We start from the raw sequence: 22,397 nt of genomic DNA on the forward strand, positions 1-22,397 counted from the left end.
GGGTATATCATTAATTATTTCTGTAGGATAATCCCAGAAGTAGGATTTGGTGGTTAAATGGCATATATATTTGAAACATTATGTCAGCCTGCTTGAGAATCACTGATACCAACTTATATTTCCACCACACTGTATAAGAGTCTCCAGTTTTCCACACTTGATATTTTCATTCATTTTCTTTATAAATTTGCTGAGTATTTCCCTTCTCTAAATGTCCAAAACCAGGTCATTATGAATAATAAAGTAATGTTTAAGCATTTTTCCACTTAACAAAAATTTTACTTTACCTGACCTGGATCAATCACAAACTCATTTACATATCTATGAATTAAAATTTGGTGCAATAAGAGTAGATTGCTTTATAATGTGATGCACCTCATTTAATAATCTCTTCATTAAATTTTTCTAAAGTGTCTTCATTGGTTACACAACATTTAATGGTCTAAATTATACTTAATGCAAATATACTATTTCCCTCTTTAATTTAGATAATGAAAATACATTTTATCTCTCTTAAATATATGCAAAGACAAGACTTCATTTATGAGTAAAACACAACCACTTTCATGCTATTAAAAGTTCTAAACAATTTTAAATAAATAAATCACCATTAAATGTTGAGTGATTGAATGAATGCCCTATAAATTAATAAATCCCATAAGACTATTATTCATTTATCAACCAAACTCACAATTCATAATATATCATTTATCAACCTCAGTTCTTAACACTTTAACTACAAATGTAAAATATCTGTTAATCAATTTTAATTTGCCAATTATTCTATTTATAGGTAGAAAGATAACAATATACATGTTCTTTAAGTTCTGTAAGGGAAATCACTGAATTGTTAGTAATGTCATGACTCAAGAAATGAATTTGCCTATCATACTCTATAAATTGATTCAATTTTATAGTTTCACTTATGTGTATATGTATATAAACACATAACAACAGAAAATAATTTTATCTGACTTGTAAAGAATTAAACATAACCCCAAAAGGTCCTTTGCATTAGTATAAAAATAAAATAAAATTACCAATGCTTAAATGACAATAGGATTAAAATACTTCTTTTTTTGAGTTTTTATTTATATTAACATAACTTGTTAACAAGTTAGTTAACATACAGTATAATATTAGTTTCAGGTGTACAACTTAGTGCCTCAACACTTCCATACAACATCCACTGCTCATCACAACAAGTGCCATCCTTATTCCCTATCATCTACTTAACTCATTCCCCACCCACCTCCTCTCTGGTAACCATAAATTTGTTCTCTATAATTATGGGTCTGTTTCTTAGGTTGAATCTTTCTTTTTTCTCCTATGATTGTTTTGTTTCTTAAATTCCACAAATGAGTGAAATCATATGGTATTTATCTTTCTCTAACTCATTTATCATTATCATCTCTAGTTCCATCCACATCATTGCAAACAGCAAGATTTCATTTCTTTTTTACAGCTGAGTGATATTTCATTCTTTGTCCATTTATCAGTCAATAGATATTTGGGCTCTTTCCACAATTTGGCTATTGCCAAATAATGCTGCTATAAATATCAGGGTGCATGTACCCCTTTGAATTAGTGTTTGTATTCTTTCGGTAAATACCTAGTAGTGCAATTGCTAGGGTAGAGCATAGTTCTATTTTTATACTTTTTGAGGAATCACCTATTGTTTTCCAGAGTGGCTGTACCAGTTTGCATTCCCACCAACAGTAGAGAGATTCCCTTTGTCTACACCCTCACCAACACTTGTTGCTTCTTGAAAAAATACTTTTCTCTTAATTTAATTCTAAGATATGATATGGTATTATACATAGTATAAAAATTGAAATATAACCAACATAACTATTATCACTGTATCTTTTGATTATATGACAATAATTTTCTTAAAAAATCACAAGACTTTACACAGTAAGTTAGATGGTATTTTCAGCAAATGTTAGATGTAATTAAGAATTATAAAAAGAAATGAGTTATTCTCATTTTAGAGCAGAAAAATCATATTACTATGTCTATATTAAAAATAATCAAGAATTCTTTGTCATATTCATCAATAAAAAAAACCTAGCCTAAGTAAAAATCAATAAAAAATGAGGAATCTATTTAGAGAGTTGATTATATCACACCTGAATATCTTTTCCTTGATTGGATCAGTGTAAGAATTAGGACAAATGAAAGTTAATTTTCAATTACCAAAATGAAAGATGGATATTAATTGAATTGGCCTCAGTCACCTTATTGACTCTATATTCAAGACATGTTTTGGATGATATACCTTAGCAGATTAAAATCTAAAAGAATGAACAATTTGAATTATTACAATATCTGCACATGTCAGAGGAAATGAAATTTACACATCACAGTATCAGGTAGTACCTTCAGAAATCCATTTTTTTCCTAATATATTTATTATAGAGACATGAGGGATTTCTGCTATCATTTCTTTGAATTATAGGTTACCCTTTAGATTCGGGATACCAACCTTGATGGATTATTACTTTAACCAGTGTGATAAACTCTTTTCCCTTAGAAGCTGTCTGGCTACTCTACAATTGTGTAGTGACTTGGACAGTCACTATGTCTTTGACTTCCAAATATTAACAGTCTTCATAATGAAGATATTCCCCTAACATAAATTCTTTCAGAAGCTAGTGTTGGCTTGACAACAAGAAGAAATATGTTTCATATTATAATAAGATTTTATACATCTAAGGAGCTTCAGAGCTTCTGAAAATGACTTTGAAACACAGTCTTGATGACACTAAACTCATATCTTCATGACACTAAACTCATATCTTTCAATAGTAACTCTGAACGTAAATGGGTTTAATAACCCCATCAAAAGGCGCAGGGTGTCAGACTGGATAAAAAAGCAGGACCCATCTATTTGCTGCCTACAAGAGACTCATTTTAGACTGAAGAACACCTACAGCCTGAAAATAAAAGGTTGGAGAACCATTTACCATTCAAATGGTCCTCAAAAGAAAGCAGGGGTACCCATCCTTATATCAGATAAACTAAAATTCACCCCGAAGACTGTAGTGAGAGATGAAGAGGGACAAAATATCATACTTAAAGGATCTATCCAACAAGAGGACTTAACAATCTCAATATATATGCCCCGAATGTGGGAGCTGCCAAATATATCAATCAATTAATAACCAAAGTGAAGACATACTTAGATAATAATACACTTATACTTGGTGACTTCAATTTAGCGCTTTCTATACTCGATATGTCTTCTAAACACAACATCTCCAAAGAAAAAAGAGCTTTAAAAGATACACTGGACCAGATGGATTTCACAGATATCTACAGAACTTTACATCCAAACACAACTGAATACACATTCTTCTCAAGTGCACATGGAACTTTCTCCAGAATAGACCACATATTGGGTCACAAATCGGGTCTGAACCGATACCAAAAGATTGGGATCGTCCCCTGCATATTCTCAGACCATAATGCCTTGAAATTAGAACTAAATAACAACAAGAAGTTTGGAAGGACTTCAAACACGTGGAAGTTAAGGACCATCCTGCTAAAAGATGAAAGGGTCAACCAAGAAATTAAGGAAGAATTAAAAAGATTCATGGAAACTAATGAGAATGAAGATGCAACCATTCAAAATCTTTGGGATGCAGCAAGAGCAGTCCTGAGGGGGAAATACATCACAATACAAGCATCCATTCAAAAATTGGAAAGAACTAAAATACAAAAGCTAACCTTACACCTAAAGGAGCTAGAGAAAAAACAGCAAATAGATCCTACATCCAGCAGAAGAAGATAATTATTAAAGATTCGAGCAGAACTCAACAAAATCGAGACCAGAAGAACTGTGGAACAGATCAACAGAACCAGGAGTTGGTTCTTTGAAATAATTAATAAGATAGATAAACCATTAGCCAGCCTTATTAAAAAGAAGAGAGAGAAGACTCAAATTAATAAAATCATGAATGAGAAAGGAGAGATCACTACCAACACCAAGGAAATACAAACGATTTTAAAAACATATTATGAAGAGCTATACGCCAATAAATTAGGCAATCTAGGAGAAATGGATGAATTTCTGGAAAGCCACAAACTACCAAAACTGGAACAGGAAGAAATAGAAAACCTGAATAGGCCAATAACCAGGGAGGAAATTGAAGCAATCATCAAAAACCTCCCAAGACACAAAAGTCCAGGGACAGATGGCTTCCCAGGGGAATTCTATCAAACGTTTAAAGAAGAAACCATACCTATTCTCCTAAAGCTATTTGGAAAGATAGAAAGAGATGGAGTACTTCCAAATTCGTTCTATGAGGCCAGCATCACCTTAATTCCAAAACCAGACAAAGACCCCACCAAAAAGGAGAATTACAGACCAATATCCTTGATAAACATGGATGCAAAAATTCTCAACAAGATACTAGCCAATAGGATCCAACAGTAGAGTAAGAAAATTATTCACCAAGACCAAGTTGGATTTATTCCCGGGACACAGGCTGGTTCAACACTCGTAAAACAATCAATGTGATTCATCATATCAGCAAGAACCAAGAACCATAGATCCTCTCATTAGATGCAGAGAAAGCATTTGACAAAATACAGCATCCATTCCTGATCAAAACTCTTCAGAGTGTAGGGATAGAGGGAACATTCCTCAGCATCTTAAAAGCCATCTACGAAAAGCCCACAGCAAATATCATTCTCAACGGGGAAGCATTGGTAGCCTTTCCCCTAAGATCAGGAACAAGACAGAGATGTCCACTCTCACCACTGCTATTCAACATAGTACTGGAAGTCCTAGCCTCAGCAATCAGACAACAAAGAGACATAAAAGACATTCAAATTGGCAAAGAAGTAGTCAAACTCTCCCTCTTCGCAGATGACATGATACTCTACGTAGAAAACCCAAAAGACTCCACCCCAAGATTGCTAGAATTCATACAGCAATTCGGCAGTGTGGCAGGATACAAAATCAATGCCCAGAAGTCATTGGCATTTCTATACACTAACAATGAGACTGAAGAAAGAGAAATTAAGGAGTCAATCCCATTTACAATTGCACCCAAAAGCATAAGATACCTAGGAATAAACCTAACCAAGAGGTAAAGGATCTATACCCTAAAAACCATAGAACACTTCTGAAAGAAATTGAGGAAGACTCAAAGGGATGGAAAAATATTCCATGCTCATGGATTGGCAGAATTAATATTGTGAAAATGTCAATGTTACCCAGGGCAACTTACACATTTAATGCAATCCCTATCAAAATACCACGGACTTTCTTCAGAGAGTTAGAACAAATTATTTTAAGATTTGTGTGGAATCAGAAAAGATCCCGAATAGCCAGTGGAATTTTAAAAAAGAACACCATAGCTGGGGGCATCACAATGCCAGATTTCAGGTTGTACTACAAAGCTGTGGTCATCAAGACAGTGTGGTACTGGCACAAAAACAGACACATAGATCAATGGAGCAGAATAGAGAATCCAGAAATGGACCCTCAACTTTATGGTCAACTAATATTCGACAAAGGAGGAAAGACTATCCATTGGAAGAAAGACAGTCTCTTCAATAAATGGTGCTGGGAAAATTGGACATCCACATGCAGAAGAATGAAACTAGACCACTCTCTTGCACCATACACAAAGATAAACTCAAAATGGATGAAAGATCTAAATGTGAGACAAGATTCCATCAAAATCCTAGAGGAGAACACAGGCAACACCCTTTTTGAACTCGGCCACAGTAACTTCTTGCAAGATACATCCACGATGGCAAAAGAAACAAAAGCAAAAATGAACTATTGGGACTTCATCAAGATAAGAAGCTTTTGCACAGCAAAGGATACAGTCAACAAAACTAAAAGACAACCTACAGAATGGGAGAAGATATTTGCAAATGACGTATCAGATAAAGGGCTAGTTTCCAAGATCTATAAAGAACTTATTAAACTCAACAGCAAAGAAACAAACAATCCAATCATGAAATGGGCAAAAGACATGAAGAGAAATCTCACAGAGGAAGATATACACATGGCCAACATGCACATGAGGAAATGCTCTGCATCATTTGCCATCAGGGAAATACAGATCAAAACCACAATGAGATACCACCTCACACCAGTGAGAATGGGGAAAATTAACAAGGCAGGAAACCACAAATGTTGGAGAGGATGCGGAGAAAAGGGAACCCTCATACACTGTTGGTGGGAATGTGAACTGGTGCAGCCACTCTGGAAAACTGTGTGGAGGTTCATCAAAGAGTTAAAAATAGACCTGCCCTACAACCCAGCAATTGCACTGCTGGAGATTTACCCAAAGATACAGATGCAATGAAATGCCGGGACACCTGCACCCCGATGTTTATAGCAGCAATGGCCACAATAGCCAAACTGTGGAAGGAGCCTCGGTGTCTGTGGAAAGATGAATGGATAAAGAAGATGTGGTTTATGTATACAATGGAATATTACTCAGCCATTAGAAAGGACAAATACCCACCATTTGCTTCAACGTGGATGGAACTGGAGGGTATTATGCTGAGTGAAGTAAGTCAGTCGGAGAAGGACAAACATTATATGTTCTCATTCATTTGGGGAATATAAATAATAGTGAAGGGGAATAGAAGGGAAGGGAGAAGAAATGGGTAGGAAATATCAGAAAGGGAGACAGAACATGAGAGACTCCTAACTCTGGGAAATCAACTAGGAGTGGTGGAAGGGTAGGAGGGCAGGGGGTGGGAGGGAATGGGTGACGGGCACTGAGGGGGGCACTTGACAGGATGAGCACTGGGTGTTATTCTGAATGTCGGCAAATTCAACAGCAATAAAAAATTAATTAATTTTTAAAATAAATAAATAAAAAGAAGAAAGAAAAAAAAAGAAACACAGTCTTATTAATCTTTAGTATTCTCATGAGAGCCAAGTAGGTGGCAAATATTTTCTGAATTTTATAAAATAGAAACTAATAAAACAATTAGTGTGTTTACTTGCCCTAGGCTAAATACTGAAATGATGAAAAGTCACAGTGCCAATCCTGGCACCTAACTGAAATTCCTATACATTTCATCTACAATAATTTTTACGGAGAGAACAGTAAAGGGAAAGACAAAAAATAATCTTCAGAGAATATTAAGTTCAACATAATTTACTTCAAGAGACCCTGAAATGGACATTTATTTATTATTTGCTTGTGCTTAGTGATAGTTACCGTGATAGTACCAGAACTTCAAAGAACTAATTTCCTTGCACCATTCTGGGTGACTACATACTGAGTGTGGTCAGGGACACACTAAAGGTGTTTAAATTATACTTCATAACAAAGCTAAAACTTGACAAAATCAGCAATGGTACAGTAACTCAAGAGAAAAAAAAAGAAAATAAGAAAAATTAAATTTTGACTTAAAACAGACCTTTAAGTTGGCAATATACTTGATTTTTAAAAGACAATGAAAAACAAAGCAAGCTTCCGTGGATCACAGGCTCTCTGAGTATTCTCATTTGCTGATAAGTTGTATTCTCTTAATTTGGTTTTTCATCAAAAACCCATCGATGAGTTTCTCCATTCTGTTTCATTTTTTCTCTTCATATTCTCATAAAGAGTCTTTACAACAGTTTGGTTGTTTAGTGGCAATACATTTCAAAATTATTGTTGAAAACTATTGTTCCTATTTCCTATCTGGTTTTCCTGTGTGAAATAACACACTTACCTGATTTATCCTCATTACCAAGGAAGTTATTGCATTCATTTTAAGTCTAAGAACACTATTACTAGTAGCTAAACTAATTCTAATTTTTTTTTTAAGATTTTATTCATTTATTTACAAGAGACACAGAGAGAGGCAGAGACACAGGCAGAGGGATAAGCAGGCTCCATGCAGGAAGCCTGACATGGGACTCGATCCCGGGACTCCAGGATCATGCCCTGGAGCAGTCTATGAACTGCTGAGCCACCCAAGGGTCCCCAAACTAATTCCAATTTTAAAACTCAAAATTGCTTTTGGAATTTTTACCCCCCCCCCAAAATAAATGTTTATCTTTTATATGGATGTTTTCTTGATACTTGAGAAAAACTAAAATAAGTCCGTAAAACTAACATGATGTGTATCTTGTACAAGACTGATCTTACAAAACACAATAAAGTGCCTTTCTCCTCTAACAATGTAGCATTACTAAGAATTTTGGGTTTTTCTCTAATGGAACATGAATGTATTAGTTTTAAGTTAAAACTGGTAAGGTTGTCTTTGGTGAAGTTAAGAGACATAAAACCCCAAACACATCTTACAGTTGAAAAAAAAATCTAAAATCTTTCACTGAATAAGCAGACTTTTTTTCATCCTGTACATTTAAAAGAGGGATGGTAAATATAAAGGTATGTTTATAGTTGTCTATTTTTATAATGGAAACCTTTCCATAGCTTTCAAAAAATAAAAAATGTTTGTACTTACCTGGCCCATCAGTCATTTTCTCCAGGCACCGAGGAGTTGTGCTAAGAAAGGAGGCATGTTTCAGTTTAGCCACAAAACTACGAGGTGCCATGTATTTATGTTGAACTTGGGACATCTCATATGATTTCTGAACATTATAGCTGCCAGGTGCTGGATTATCCTGAAAAGGATTTCAATGGATGAGCATAAACATGTCTTACATGGAAAATACCTAAGACTATGTAGCATAGATGATCACACTAAGCAATGGCATAAATGGAAAAAATATTAATATTCTCTTAATCATTAAAAATAAGAAATTTAAAAGAGTGTCCCTAAATTTATGCCCTTCTAATAAGACTGTGAAGTCCGTAAATTTGCTTATCATAATTTAAGGTAAAATAAATAGAATTATAAAACTTAGGTCCATATTCTCAAAAAAATAGGTTTGATGAAATACATCAAGTTCTCACTTTCAAATTTCACAATGAAAATCAAATTTCATACAGAAATGAGGGGCACCTGGGTGGCACAGTCAGTTAAGCATCTACCTTCAGCTCAGATCATGACCCCGAGGTCATAGGATTGAGCCCCATGTCAGGCTCCTTGCTCAGTGGGTACCCTGCTTCTCCCTCTCCCTCTGCCCCCGGCTCCTGGTCTCTGTCTCTCTCTCACTCTCTCTTTATCTCAAATAAATAAATAAAGTATTTAAAAAAATTTCATACACAAGTGAGAATAATTATTTGTTTTCATAAGCACCAAAACTATCCCTGCTATATGGTTCTTTGTGAGTGCACTTTACTTATTCTACAAATGAGACTGCTTATTTCATTTTTAATAGATTCCAATTAAGTTAAAAGGCTTCTCCATTCATCATTTATGGCTGTTTATGTGCTCTACAGTTACATTAACATTTTTAATCAACATAAACCACATGGAAATTAATAACTTTAATAATATTTCTAAACTCAATTAAATATAAAATATCATATATTTGTTATACAATTAATACCTGTAAACTATTAGCTAATTATTTCAATGAAAAAAATTTTAATCATTTTCCTCATATTATTTTAAAACATTTTTAAAATATATTGTATGTAACATATCTGTTCATTTCTATTACGTGTAAAAACCAAAGTTTTCAAGTTTTAGTGATTTTTCTGGTAGGCAGGAGACTCTTGTGGCTGATTGTGTAGACTCAAACACTAGACTTCTTAGGTTTCAAATATCTGTTCCCTATTCTTACTATTCTACAAAAGTGAATTTTAGAAAACAAGACTGAACTATCAGGGTCTGGGCTGATAGGGAAGTATTTTAATGTTTCAAATAAGTCAAACATGTTTGGGTACTGAAAAATCATACTTTTAAAGTCCATCTAGGAGCCATACTTTATAAAACATACTTTCTCTTGTTTTTCATACTCTTATTACCACCCTCAAGCATACGCCAACATTATCTTCTACTTCCAAAGAATCACTAAAAACGGTAAGGGTACAAGGGGAGAAGATTCTTACGCATTTTCTGGTTTAAGTCCTGTGTCAAGCGCCAAATGCCACAATCGGTAAGTCAACTAAAAAATGTCAGCAGTTGTTTTCTTCTTGCCTGAATCAACGGAGTATTTAGTAAGGGTAGGCTGAAGATATGCAATGACAGTAGCAGCTCCAAAGATGACTTCTGGATCTTTTGGGGCTGCTTCCGTGGTATGTGAAAGTAAAGTGGAAGACAGTGCCAAAGCACAAAGAAATCGTGAGCACACACAATATACTTAGAGTGTTTAGGAAAGCTTTTTTTGCAAAGATCTTGATTACCCTACCTATACATTTTAATTTTCATATCTAAAGCTATTATGGTTACTGCTTCCTTAACACCCTGCCTGGCATCATGACTATTCCTTTTTCCAGTGCCCAGCTTATATATGATTCATGGCGTTGACTGCTGCCATACAGAAAACTTTTTTTTTTTAAATGCCTTGAAGCAAAGATAATAAACTTCATCAGTGATCAGTTTTCTTAAAAAATCGTGTTCCCATCAAGGAAAATTCATCAAACTAGTGACCCTAAATTTCAGTAGATTCACTATGTCCTCCACCAAGTGAAAATATACTACCCTTGTTCATGATCAGCGTATTTACACTTTTCTGAAAACATATCCCATGCTTTTGTCCTTTATCAATGCTTCTAAGCTCTTCTTATTCATCTTCCATTCTTATTTTCTCTGACCAAGAGATTGATATTTCAAGTCAATTTCCTAGGCAGGAAATAGTTAATAAGACAAATCTGAAACACTGCTTAATAGCAATTATTTAAACAATACCTATAGGTGGTACCCTGCATATCATTTCAGGGAAAAAATGGTATGTATAGGTAAGATCATCAAATCTTTGGCTGATCCTTTATAGAAATAGGAAAGGCATATGATGAATAGATATGATAGAGATTTCTTATGCCTTTTTTTTTAACCTAGAATTTCTATCCTTTTCCTGTGTTTGGAAAATTCCACATACTTCACAGCAAGATCTGAGTCCTGGCACAAAAAGTAAAAATGCCTGATTCCTATCTTCCTGGTCTAATTTTTTAGCTAGAACATGAATCTAGGTCATCGGCTTAAATGACAACCTTTGAACTGGCAGCCAGTTACTTAAAGAAACACAGTGCATTAAAAATTCCATTCTAGTGTGGGGCTGACAGTGCTAGAAGCTACATCCAGCTCCCAGAGGCAACAAGAACAAATAGAGATTGAGGGAAAACATAAAATGTCTGATGAAATAAAAGCTATGCCTCAATGCAAATTAAAGGTAAATCTAAGGTGTCCTGATTTCATCTGGGAAATCTAGGCTCTGTCTAAAAATGATATAATCAAAGAATTAAAACAATTGATGTATGTGAAATTCTTAGAATGTATCTGATACATAACAGGCACTAGTGTCCCCTTTCTATTGCCATCATTAGCATTAGCATTATTATTTCTATTAGATGTGAAACTACATGTAACCCTCAGTGATACGTATCTTCCTTCCCCAGGGAGATGTCAACTGGATATTTAAAAGGAAAGCTTTTGGTATTTTAAGCCCCAAACAACAACAATGAAAAGTAGTTAAGTTGTTAAGAATCACATGAAGACAGTATCCCAGGCAGTTCAATAATTAAAAAAAAAAAAAAAAAAAAAAAAAAATCACTAGTTTCAACCAGCCTCAAAGTAAAGCATGTCATTCCATTTATGTTTTGGAAAAACTATTTCACACACTTTATAATTTTATTCAATTCTGTCAAGCCAGTTGAAGCCCCTGAAAAATTTCCCATGCCCAAATACAAGATACTTCACAAATTTTGAACTTGAATGGGGTAGGAAGCTAAAGAGTAAAGGTCTCCAGTGATACACTTCCAGAATACACCACTCTTAGCTTTGCAGTGGTTGTTACATTTGCAATCAAAGGTTTCAGTTATTTGTTTAATATCATCACCCCCATAGCTATGTAGAGTTCTTGAAGATTGAGAAAGTATTGTTTCGTTGATCAATGTATCTTCAGTGATGGCAAGTGCCTTGCACACCGTAAATGATTGATGAATATTTTTTAATCAATGAGTAAACATATGAGCTAAAGAAAGAGTGAATGAATCTATCAGTATCTTGAAGCCTCCCCTCCCACCTTTGGCCTTATCACTGAACTGCCCTAAAACAGTAGGGCTGACATAATGTCTTAAAAGTATTTAAAAAAAAAAAAAAAGTATTTTCAACCCCTATACTGCTTAAATTTGTCTCACATCTAAGCAGTTCTATATTAAATGTGTGCTGGGTAAAGATTGTTCAAGTATTGCCTTCCCTAAAGATGTTCTTGTTTCTAAAAATAGGTGTAACTTATATCAGCAATGATGCAGAAGTACGGATATGCTCATTCATACTGATCAAGGACTAACTTTCATAAAATCATTAAGTATTTGAATTTGGTTAATATTTTACGTAAGATGCATTTACTTCTATTTGCTATCAAAAAAGTAGACTTTTACTTTTGATGCTTGAGCTTTACATGCCCACCTTTGACATTGGTTTTGTTGAAAAAAATGTATATCTTAGCATATCAGAGTAAAATACATGAACAGAAATGGCCTAGGTAACCTTTCTTTTCCTGTAAATGCTAATGGTACTGAGGCAGGGGGAAAAAATTATTGCCAGTCATAATAGCTCTAATTGACATAATATCATTTCTTCAGAGTTTTATCAACTCAATACAATTCCGGAAGTTAATTCTTTTGTAAGTTGAATGGGAAAAGAAAGAAAGTTAATGTAAGTGTTGTTTTAAAAAAGAACACAATTGTCTCTAGAGCCAGCCAGACAGATTTGGATAAGGCACTAAAAATTATCTTGAAAACTTAGAATATTTAAGAGGTAATTTTGATGAATTTGTGGGATTTGTGAGGGATGTGTGAATGTGAATAGCAGAGTTGTGAAAATTTCCATTAACTCTAGAGAAATGTCTACAAGTAAAATTCTAATCATTTTATTATGTTCAAACTTTTTGAAATCAAATGACCCCTATTATCTATTATGCTCAGTATGGCAAGAATTACCCCTTAGACAAAAAGAAGGATCATTTTAAGGTAGTACTCCTGAAATATCACAAAACTTGAAGTCAGAATTGCTGGGTTATGTTCATAGCCTTGTTTTTAGCTGCAAGGAGGCCTTCAAAAACCTCACTTACTCATCCAACTCCCTCTCACCAAGAGGTAAGCTGAAGGTCATGTTCAGAAATATCTAGTGAGTCTCTTGCAAGAGATGTGCTTCTCCTTTCTCTTCTTCCTATGACATTGGCAGTAAAATGAGTCATAGAACTATTCATATTTGGAAGTTGCCTCTCCCACAGTAAGCTAAGAGAAGATAGATGATCCAGGCTTTCTTTCTGTAAGCTAAAAATATCTTAGCATCTATTATCTATATCTAAAATATAATATGATTATATGCAAAGAAGAGTAGAGGTGATGACAGGAATAAACTATGAAAAAGAGAGGAGAGAAAGCAAGGTAATTATGAGAAAGGAGTTGCAATGACAGGAACTGAACATTGTCTACACAGAGAGATAAAGAGCTCTAGCTATTTATCCATACACAAAAATAACTGTTTTCCATGTTACAGTGCATAGTTTATAGGTCTCAATAGCAAAAGGCATATTTTGCACTGAAACAAAGGAAACCAAATTATCCTCCCTTGATGTTCCTATAAATACCTTTTCTAATGAATGAAACATACTTTAAATATAACATCTCCTTCCATATTTGTAGTGCTTATAGAGTACTAAAGAATTGTTCAAGTTAGTTTATACTTGGTATCAAATTTAATAGCACAATTTTAGTGACACTAAACGTTTCTTGATTGAATAAAGAAACAAAACAAGCAGAATAAAACATTGGATGGAAAAACTTTGAGGATCCAATCTCTGTTTCCAAGAGTCATACATATAAAGGTTATAGCCATCTAAAAACATCCAAAATATCTTAACTTCATGGGGAATCAAGAAAATGATCATCTGAAATAATGCTAATATCCTTACTTCTTCCTTTCTTTTAAAAATTTTAGAATATTGTTCTCCTGTACCATAAACAAAAAGCTACTTAAGTGATACTGTTTTTAAATGCTACACTATTGTAGTTTTTGTCTAACAAAAATGTACTGAGTCTTTTTTTTTTTTTTATATACTGAGTCTTTACTAAGCACTGGCACGAGTGTCCATTCCTATTGAAGATGATAGACTCTGAAGCTATGTTGTCTGGGTTCAAGCCCTGACTCATCATTTTTGCTAATCATATGGCCATGGATAAATCTTATGTCTCAATTTCCTTATCTGTAAAATGGGAAAAATATTAGTTCCTACCTCGAAGGCTTGTTGTTAGGATTAATGAGTTAAAATATGTGGAACAGAGAGAGTCAGGTGAGCACTAGATAAATTTTACTTATTTATTACACCTCATTATAAATAATGACTTCCTAATATATCAGGTATTTGGAGGATTCTGGATTTCTCCCCAAATAACTACTCAAGGATTATCTGAAAGTAATATATTCTTCAATGTCGGAGTTAAATTAATCTTAGAACATGCAGTTTAAAAAAAAAAAATCAGTGAATCTGTTTCAAATGACAAAAAAGCACAAAGACTGACATAAAATTGTAACTTGATTATGAATGAAATATAATTTAACAAGTATCTTTATTAGACATGAAAAAATAAAACTCAGAAGAGTCCTCTATCATTTATTCACATTTTTAACAAAATGTCATGCTTAAAAAAAAGCAACTCTTTTCCCCACATGTATCAAGGAGAAGAATTCTTTTTAAAAAGTATTCTTTATTAAACAATTTTAAATGTTTTTGTTAGAGTTATTGGAATTCTACCATTCCAACATATTAAAGAAAATGTAAATTTTCTAGTCCTGGTTATGCTTTTCCAGAACACAGTTACTTTCAATAGCTTAAAGATACAACTACCTTGAAAAAGTGAATTTCTGATTTATATAGTCCATATTCATGCCTGTAGTATAAAAGGGGAAGTCAATTAAACATGCACAAAAGCATACGAAAAAAAAAGACAAGGATAAGAGAAGGAAAAAAAAAAGTTCATGGTTTCAGTTTAGAAAAGCATCTAATTCATATCTCTCTTGAAGCCATTCCAAATTTGCCAGAGAATTCATTGGAAAAATTAAAAAGAAACACACAAACACACAGCAAAATGAAATGAACAAAAAAAGTTAACAAAACTGAAGGGCCACTATAGATCATCTTTGATGTAATCAGTTATTGTTCTACTGTCCCTTCCCATCACTATATTACAGTCTCATTGTAAAATGTGAAATACAAAGTAAAAAAGGAATTCTATTACTCTGTTACTTTAATCAGCCTTCACCAGTGAACATTTAACTCATTTCCATTTTTGCAGTGTTATAAACAATGACATAATAAATGAAAACATATGCATATATGTTTATGCACTTCTTGGCAAATGCCAAGATAAATTCCCTAAAAACTGAATTGTTAAGGCAAGGATATGCGCAAATTAATTTTGGTTGAAATTATCAAGTAACTTCAGAAAGGTTTTAACAATATAAACTCCCCCAAGAGTAGTACACTGGCTCTTGAACAATATGAGTTGAACTATGTGGGTCCACTTAGACACAATTTTTTTTTAATAAGTATATTGGAAAAATTTTTGGCCATTTGCAACAATTTGAAAAAACAGATAAACAGTACAGACTAGAAATATGGAAAATTTTAAGAAAAAGTTAGGTATGTCACAATTGCCTAAAATATATATAGATGCTATTTTATCATTTACTATAATAAAACATATACAAATCTATTATGAAAAGTTAAAATTTATTAAAACATATAGTACATAGCACCATTTACAGATAAATGAAAGCAAATGTAAAGATGCAGTATTATATCATAACTGCATAAAATTAACTGTAGCATATACTGTACTACTGTGATAATTTCATAGCCACCTTCTGTTGCTATTGCAGTGAGTTCAAGTGTTGCAAATATCCACCTAAAACATTGTGAGACACTAATTCCTCCACGTGAACAGCTTCTCTCTCCAGTAAATTGCATATCACAGCAAATGTGATCTCTTGTGGTTCTCACATATTTTTCACCATGTTTAATGGAATACTCTAAAACCTGAATAACAACATAGGACCCATGCAAAGTGCTTCTAGTGATGTTGGAAGCGCTCTTAAGAAGCAGAGAGAAGTACAGCATTACAAAGAAAAGGTGAATTGCTTGACACGTACCACAGACAGAGGTCTGCAGCCCACCATTTTAAGATAAATGCATCCAGAGGGCACCCCCGGTGGCTCAGCAGTTTAGCGCCGCCTTCAGCCCAGGGCCTGATCCTGGAGACCTGGGATCGAGTCCCACGTTTGGCTCCCTGCATGGAGCCTGCTTCTCCCTCTGCCTGTGTCTCTGCCTCTCTCTCTCTCTGTCTCTGTCTCTCATGAATGATTGAATGAATGAATGAATAAATAAATAATCTTTTTTAAAAAAAGGCATCCAGAGTTAAGGGCCAATGTAAACAAGGAAAAGACAGTTTGTGAAGTGACCGCTGCAGCTACACCAGCAGATGCAAAAACTTTGTACTTTTTGTAAAATAGTTCTTTTTTTATCTTGTTTTAAAAATGCAGCTTTTATGTGGGTGCAAGATTGCTGTAAGAAAGGTATACCTAAAACTCTAATATGATTCAAGGAAAAGTAAAGTCATTACATGACAACTTAACCAAAAGAAAGGTAGACGAATTAAAGCTGGAGCACTTAATGCCAGCAAAGGATGATTCGACAATTTTAGAAAGAGGTTTAGCTTAAAAAAAATGTTGTGATAACAGAACCAGCTTCTGCCAACCAAGAGTCAGAGGATGAGTTCCCAGACACCATTAAAATCATTGAAGGGAAGGAAATATGCCTGGATAGGTTTTTAATGCAGATGGAAGCTTCCTATTCTGAAAACAAAAATGCTAAAGGATAGTACTAATAAAGAAGAGAAGGAAGCGCCAAGATTTAAGGGAGGAAGAGATAAGCTAACTCTACTATTTTGTCAATGCAATCAGGTTTATAATCAGGATTGCCCTTATCCATAAAGCTGCTAACCCCCAAACCTTGAAGGGAAAAAATAAATACCAGCTGCTAGTCTTGTGGTTATACAACAAGAAGGCTTGGACAAGAATCGTTTTTTCTGGATTGGTTCTATTGGCGCTTCATCCCTAAAGTCATGAAGTACCTTGCTGGTAAGACACTGCCCTTGTTTTTCCCCAAAGTATTAGAAATTCTTTCATTAGAAAAATAAAGGCAATAGGATTATCTATGGGTTCTAAACCTACCCATGAATTAAATCACTCACTTCCCCCCTTAGAAAGCAAAACAAAACCTTGAATTGCATTGCAATTAAGCTTTCTTACAGTAAGGAGTAAGATCATACTATACTAGAGTACAAAAATCTCAAATTCTGGGCATGAAAATAATTTATTAGACATCTGGTTTATTCAAACATTAGGCCTACTGAAGATAGAATTAACAGAGCTCATGGACTAGGGGGGAAAAATTCATCCAGCACCTGCTTCACTGCAAATTTCCTGAGGACAAAATTCATGCATTCTGCATTATAGTCTCATCCTAAAGCATTCACAGGTGCTTGATATTGATTAACATGAATAGGAGATGACAAACTTTCTGTACACTCTACTTGGCAAGTAGCATTAGTGATGCAACTTGCAGAAATATTCTGGCACAAGCATTAGCACTGCCTGCAGTGAGAGTCTTTGATAATCAAAGACAAGAATATCACTAAATAGAACCTTACAAATAAGGAAAGAAAAATACACGCACTTTTGCCAATAAACTGCTTTATTTAACAGGAAAAATATCACAGTGAGATCTATGAAATTAAAGCATTAATTGTTACATTTAACTTGTAATCGATTCTAAAATTATTTTGTGGTATTAAAAATCATAGAAAAAAGAAAAATGATCTAACCTAAATGGAATTTAGGGAAGAAATGCAGGCCTTATATGCAATACTAGCTACATTTCTTTGGCTAACTCGTTAGAAAAATGACAAACATTTTCAGTCAAAATTTTTTTTAAAAAGCAGATTACCATTAAAATTCAAGAATCTAATCTAAATATGCATTTGACAGTAAAGCACATCTGAATATGGAGTAAAAAAAAGTTTTCTAAAAAAAACCATCAAATGTATCATCTCCAAATACCCAAATAATAAATCATTCCTGCAGGCCTTTTGTTGAGTGGAATCATAATGACTTGAAGATGTATTGTTGTGAAAATAAATCTGTAGTGCAGTATAGTATGCATCTTGGGCATTGAGCATAATCAGCTGAATCAGGAAGTCCAAAGTCTAATAAGATATTTGTCTCTGTGTGTATGTGTGTGTGTGTATGAAAGTCTATAAACCAGTGACCCAAGAGCAACTGAGATATCTCACCTGTTCAGTGAGACATTATTTTAAATCTTCATTCTTCGAAGGCAATTAAAAATTACAATTCTGACAGCCCATAAACCAAATTTTAAAAACTGTACAAAACAATTAAAACTACATTCAATGAGCCCTTTTTTCAGCTCTATTTCAGTACATCAAGGGGAAAACAAACACATCTATCTTTTGATATTAGACAATGTCCCCATCTGCCCTATGGTGTCTACTTGCCTCCAAATATATCTCTAATTCAGCCTCTAGATCAGGGGGTCATAAACATCTTTAAGACTCTTTATATATGGTACTCTATGGAAAAGACTGTCAACCCTATGGAAGAAAACCCCAATAGAGAGAATATCATGAAAGTCTAGAAGGATTACACCATTGAAGATGCCATCATTGTTACAGAAAAAGCCATGTAAGCCATCAAGCCTGAATTCCTGCTGGAGAAAACTGTATCCAGATAGTTTTTTTGTTTTTTTTTTTTTTTACGTTTTTATTTAAATTCTAGATAACTGGGGCACCTGAGTGGCTCCATCAGTTAAGTATTTGCCTTTGGCTAAGATGATCTCAGGGTCCCAGGATGGAGCTTCAAATCAGGCTCCCTGCTGAGCAGGGAGCCTGCTTCTCCCTCTCCCCTGCGCCCATCCCCACCACTTGTGCACTCTCTTTCTCGCAAATAAAGAAATAAAATCCATAAAAATAAATAAATTCTAGTTAACATATAGTGTAATATTAGTTTCAGGTGTACAATTCAGTGATTCAACACTTCCATTCAACACTGGCTCATCACAAGTCACACCTTCATTCCCTTCTCCTATTTAACCCATTCCCCCAACTCATCCACCCTCTGATAACCATCAGTTTGTTCTCTATAATTAGGAGTCTATTTCTTAGTTTGCCTCTCTTTTTTACCCCCAGGTTTGTTTGTTTTGTTTCTTAAATTCCACATGTGAATGAAATCATATGATATTGTCTTTCTCTGACTTATTTCACTTAGTGCTATACTCTCTAGTTCCATCCACATCATTGCAAACAGCAAGATTTCATTCTTTTTTCATGGATATATATATATATATATATATATATATATATATATATTATATTTTCTTCATCCATTCATCAGTTGATGGACACTTGGGCTCTTTCTGTAATTTGGTTATTGTACATAAAGGTATATGTATCCCTTTGAATTAGTATTTTTGTATTCTTTGGGTTAATACCTAGTAGTGCAATTGCTGGATTGTAAGGTAGTTCTATTTTTAACTTTTGAGGAATCTCCATACTGTTTTCCAGAGTAACTGCACCAGTTTGCATTTCCACCAATAATGTAAGAGGGTTACCCTTCCTCCACATCATTGCCAACACCTGTTGTTTCTTACATTGTTGGTTTTAGCGATTCTGACAAGTGTAAGGTGATCTCTTATTGTAGTTTTGATTTGTATTTTCCTGAAGATGAGTAACATTAAGCATCTTTTCATGAATCTGTTGGCCATCTATCTGTATGCCTTCTTTGGGAAAAATATCTATTCATGTGTCTAAATGTTTTGCATTGTTTCATATGATTTACAACAGATGCAATAAAAAATCATGAAAAAGATTGTAGATATGGTGAAAGAGGTGAGGGGAGAGAGTTTCAAGATATGGGTTTTGGGAAAACTCAAGATCTAATAGTCACCCCATCAGAGGAATGAACAGAAGACAACCTTATGGAGATTAATGTTTCTGAACCAGTGCCAGATAGTAAGAAGAAGACACAGAAGAAGTAGTGCCAGAAAACAAACTGACATCAGACAATGTGGCAGAAGGGTTCTGATTATTGAAGACTGCTTTTGAATTCACTTGTGACAGGGACACTTCTATAATACCAGCACTGAAACTAAAGCAAATGGTGGAATAAGGACTGATTGGTATAACAAATTTTTAGAAAAAAGAAAAAAAGCAAAAGAAAGTCAGACAGAAATTATGTGTTTTTCCATAAAGTTACAGCAAGAGTGCCTGCTTCTCATTCTACCTCCTCCACTTCTTCTACCTCTGCCACCCCTGACAGCAAGACCAACCCCTCCTTTCTACTCCTCCTCAGCCTACTCAACATGAAAATGATGAGGATGAAGACCTTTACGATGATCCACTTGCACTTAACAAATAGTAAATAATCATTATGCTGTATAGTCAACAAACTTATTTGTTCTGCATGTGTGTGTCCTCATATGAAAATCTAGTAACTGTACAAGAATTGTATGAGATGTTTTTGTATCATTATCATCTGTGGCTAAAACATCACTTACATGGCGTAAAACATCATATACAAGACCTGTATGGAGAGAGCAGGACGTCCAGCTTGCGAACTGGCATCTTCGTTTCGCAAGTGACAGAAAAGCGATTCAAAAATGGGTGATGTTGAGAAGGGCAAGAAGATTTTTGTTCAGAAGTGTGCCCAGTGCCATATCGTGGCAAAGGGAAGCAAGCACAAGACTGGGGCAAATCTCCATGGTTTATCTGGGCGAAAGACAGGTCAGGCCCCTGGATTTTCTTACACAGATGCCAACAAGAACAAAGGCATCACCCAGGGAGAGGAGACCTGGAGTATTTGGAGAATCCCAAGAAGTGCATCCCTGGAACAAAGTGATCTTTGCTGGCATTAAGAAGACAGGGGAAAGAACAGACTTAATAACCTCTCTCAAAAAAGCCACTAAGGAGTAATAGTTAGCTATTGCCTTATTTATTACAAAACAAAAATGTCTAATGACTTTTTTATGTGTACCATATTTATTTTTTTTAATTTTTATTTATTTATGAAAGTCACACAGAGAGAGAGAGAGAGGCAGAGACACAGGCAGAGGGAGAAGCAGGCTCCATGCACCGGGAGCCCGACATGGGATTCGATCCCGGGTCTCCAGGATCGCGCCCTGGGCCAAAGGCAGGCGCCAAACCGCTGCGCCATCCAGGGATCCCTGTGTACCATATTTAAATTGATCTCAGTGACCAGAATTCAGATCATGAGTGGCTGACAGAATGTTTTTCTTGGACAGTCCTTATTTATTTATTTATTTATTTATTTATTTATTTATTTATTATTCATGAGAGACCGAGAAAGAAAGAGAGAAGTGGAGATATAGGCAGAGGGAGAAGCAGGCCCCATGCAGGATGCCAGATGTGGGACTCCATCAGTGAACTCCACCCCCTGGGCCAAGGGCAGACACTCCACGGTTGAGCCACCCAGGCCTCCCGGGACAGTCCTGATTTAAATAAGATTGGCTTGTGGTTAAATGGATACAATCAGCTTTTTGAACTTTGATAGTAATTCTGGTTCAGCAAGTGCTGTCACTGTTTTCCCTTTTTAATATGATTGGAATTGATTAGGGATGTTCAGCTTTTCACCGAGATGATAAATGCCACCTCTAAACTTATAGGAGATTAGTTTTACATTTAGATTTATATAACTGGTTATATTAATATATTTAAATTCTGAGGAAATCCCTTCACTGTCTCAGAACACCAGGACTCAGCTGTGTTTCAAGTTCTGTCCCTTAGCCTGTTGTTAAAGGCAATGGCTGAAAATAAGCTGGCAGTGTCCACCTTATCTTTTTGGTCTTAACTATGCCAATTTAATTAAAACTCCTTGCATCTAAAAAAAAAAAAAAAAAAAAAAAAAAAACCTGTATGGAAGTGGAGAGTCTATCCTTCTATAGGCATAAGGTGATATTTAAAATTAGTAATATTTTAGTTTCCTTATTGCCTTATAACTTTGCTTTCAAAGAATTATATTACTGTACAGTATGCCTCTCTCTCATCCTTGGAAAAACTGTATCAGCCTATCATCACAGGTAAGTGGCTTTTTTTTAAAGTAACTATGTGGCCAATACTGTATTATGAATATTATTGTAATACTGTATACCATAAAAATATTATAACCATCCATTAGGGGCTAGGCTATTATAAAGCAATCATATTTCTGCTTCTTTATTATTAATGCACAAATAATCATACCTGTAAATAAATATA

The 22,397-nt window shown here is 34.6% G+C and overlaps 1 protein-coding gene and 1 pseudogene across 41 annotated transcripts in view; one reads left to right on the forward strand and one right to left on the reverse strand.

The window, feature by feature from the left end:
• The window catches only part of STPG2 (sperm tail PG-rich repeat containing 2), a 533,064-nt gene that overhangs the window by 300,240 nt on the left and 210,427 nt on the right, over nucleotides 1-22,397 (reverse strand). For all 41 annotated transcript variants that reach the window (XR_007407755.1, XR_007407756.1, XR_003126915.3 and 38 more), the window contains one exon: nucleotides 8,440-8,599. Coding sequence is in view for 21 of the 41 variants with exons in the window: in XM_049104919.1 (XP_048960876.1) it covers nucleotides 8,440-8,599 (160 nt within the window). In the remaining 20 variants the exon portion in view is untranslated. The remainder of the gene's footprint in view (nucleotides 1-8,439; nucleotides 8,600-22,397) is intronic.
• LOC112645058 (cytochrome c-like) lies at nucleotides 20,783-21,095 on the forward strand (annotated as a pseudogene).

Source organism: Canis lupus, chromosome 32 (assembly GCF_003254725.2).
Source record: "Canis lupus dingo isolate Sandy chromosome 32, ASM325472v2, whole genome shotgun sequence".
NCBI classification, from domain to species: domain Eukaryota; kingdom Metazoa; phylum Chordata; class Mammalia; order Carnivora; family Canidae; genus Canis; species Canis lupus.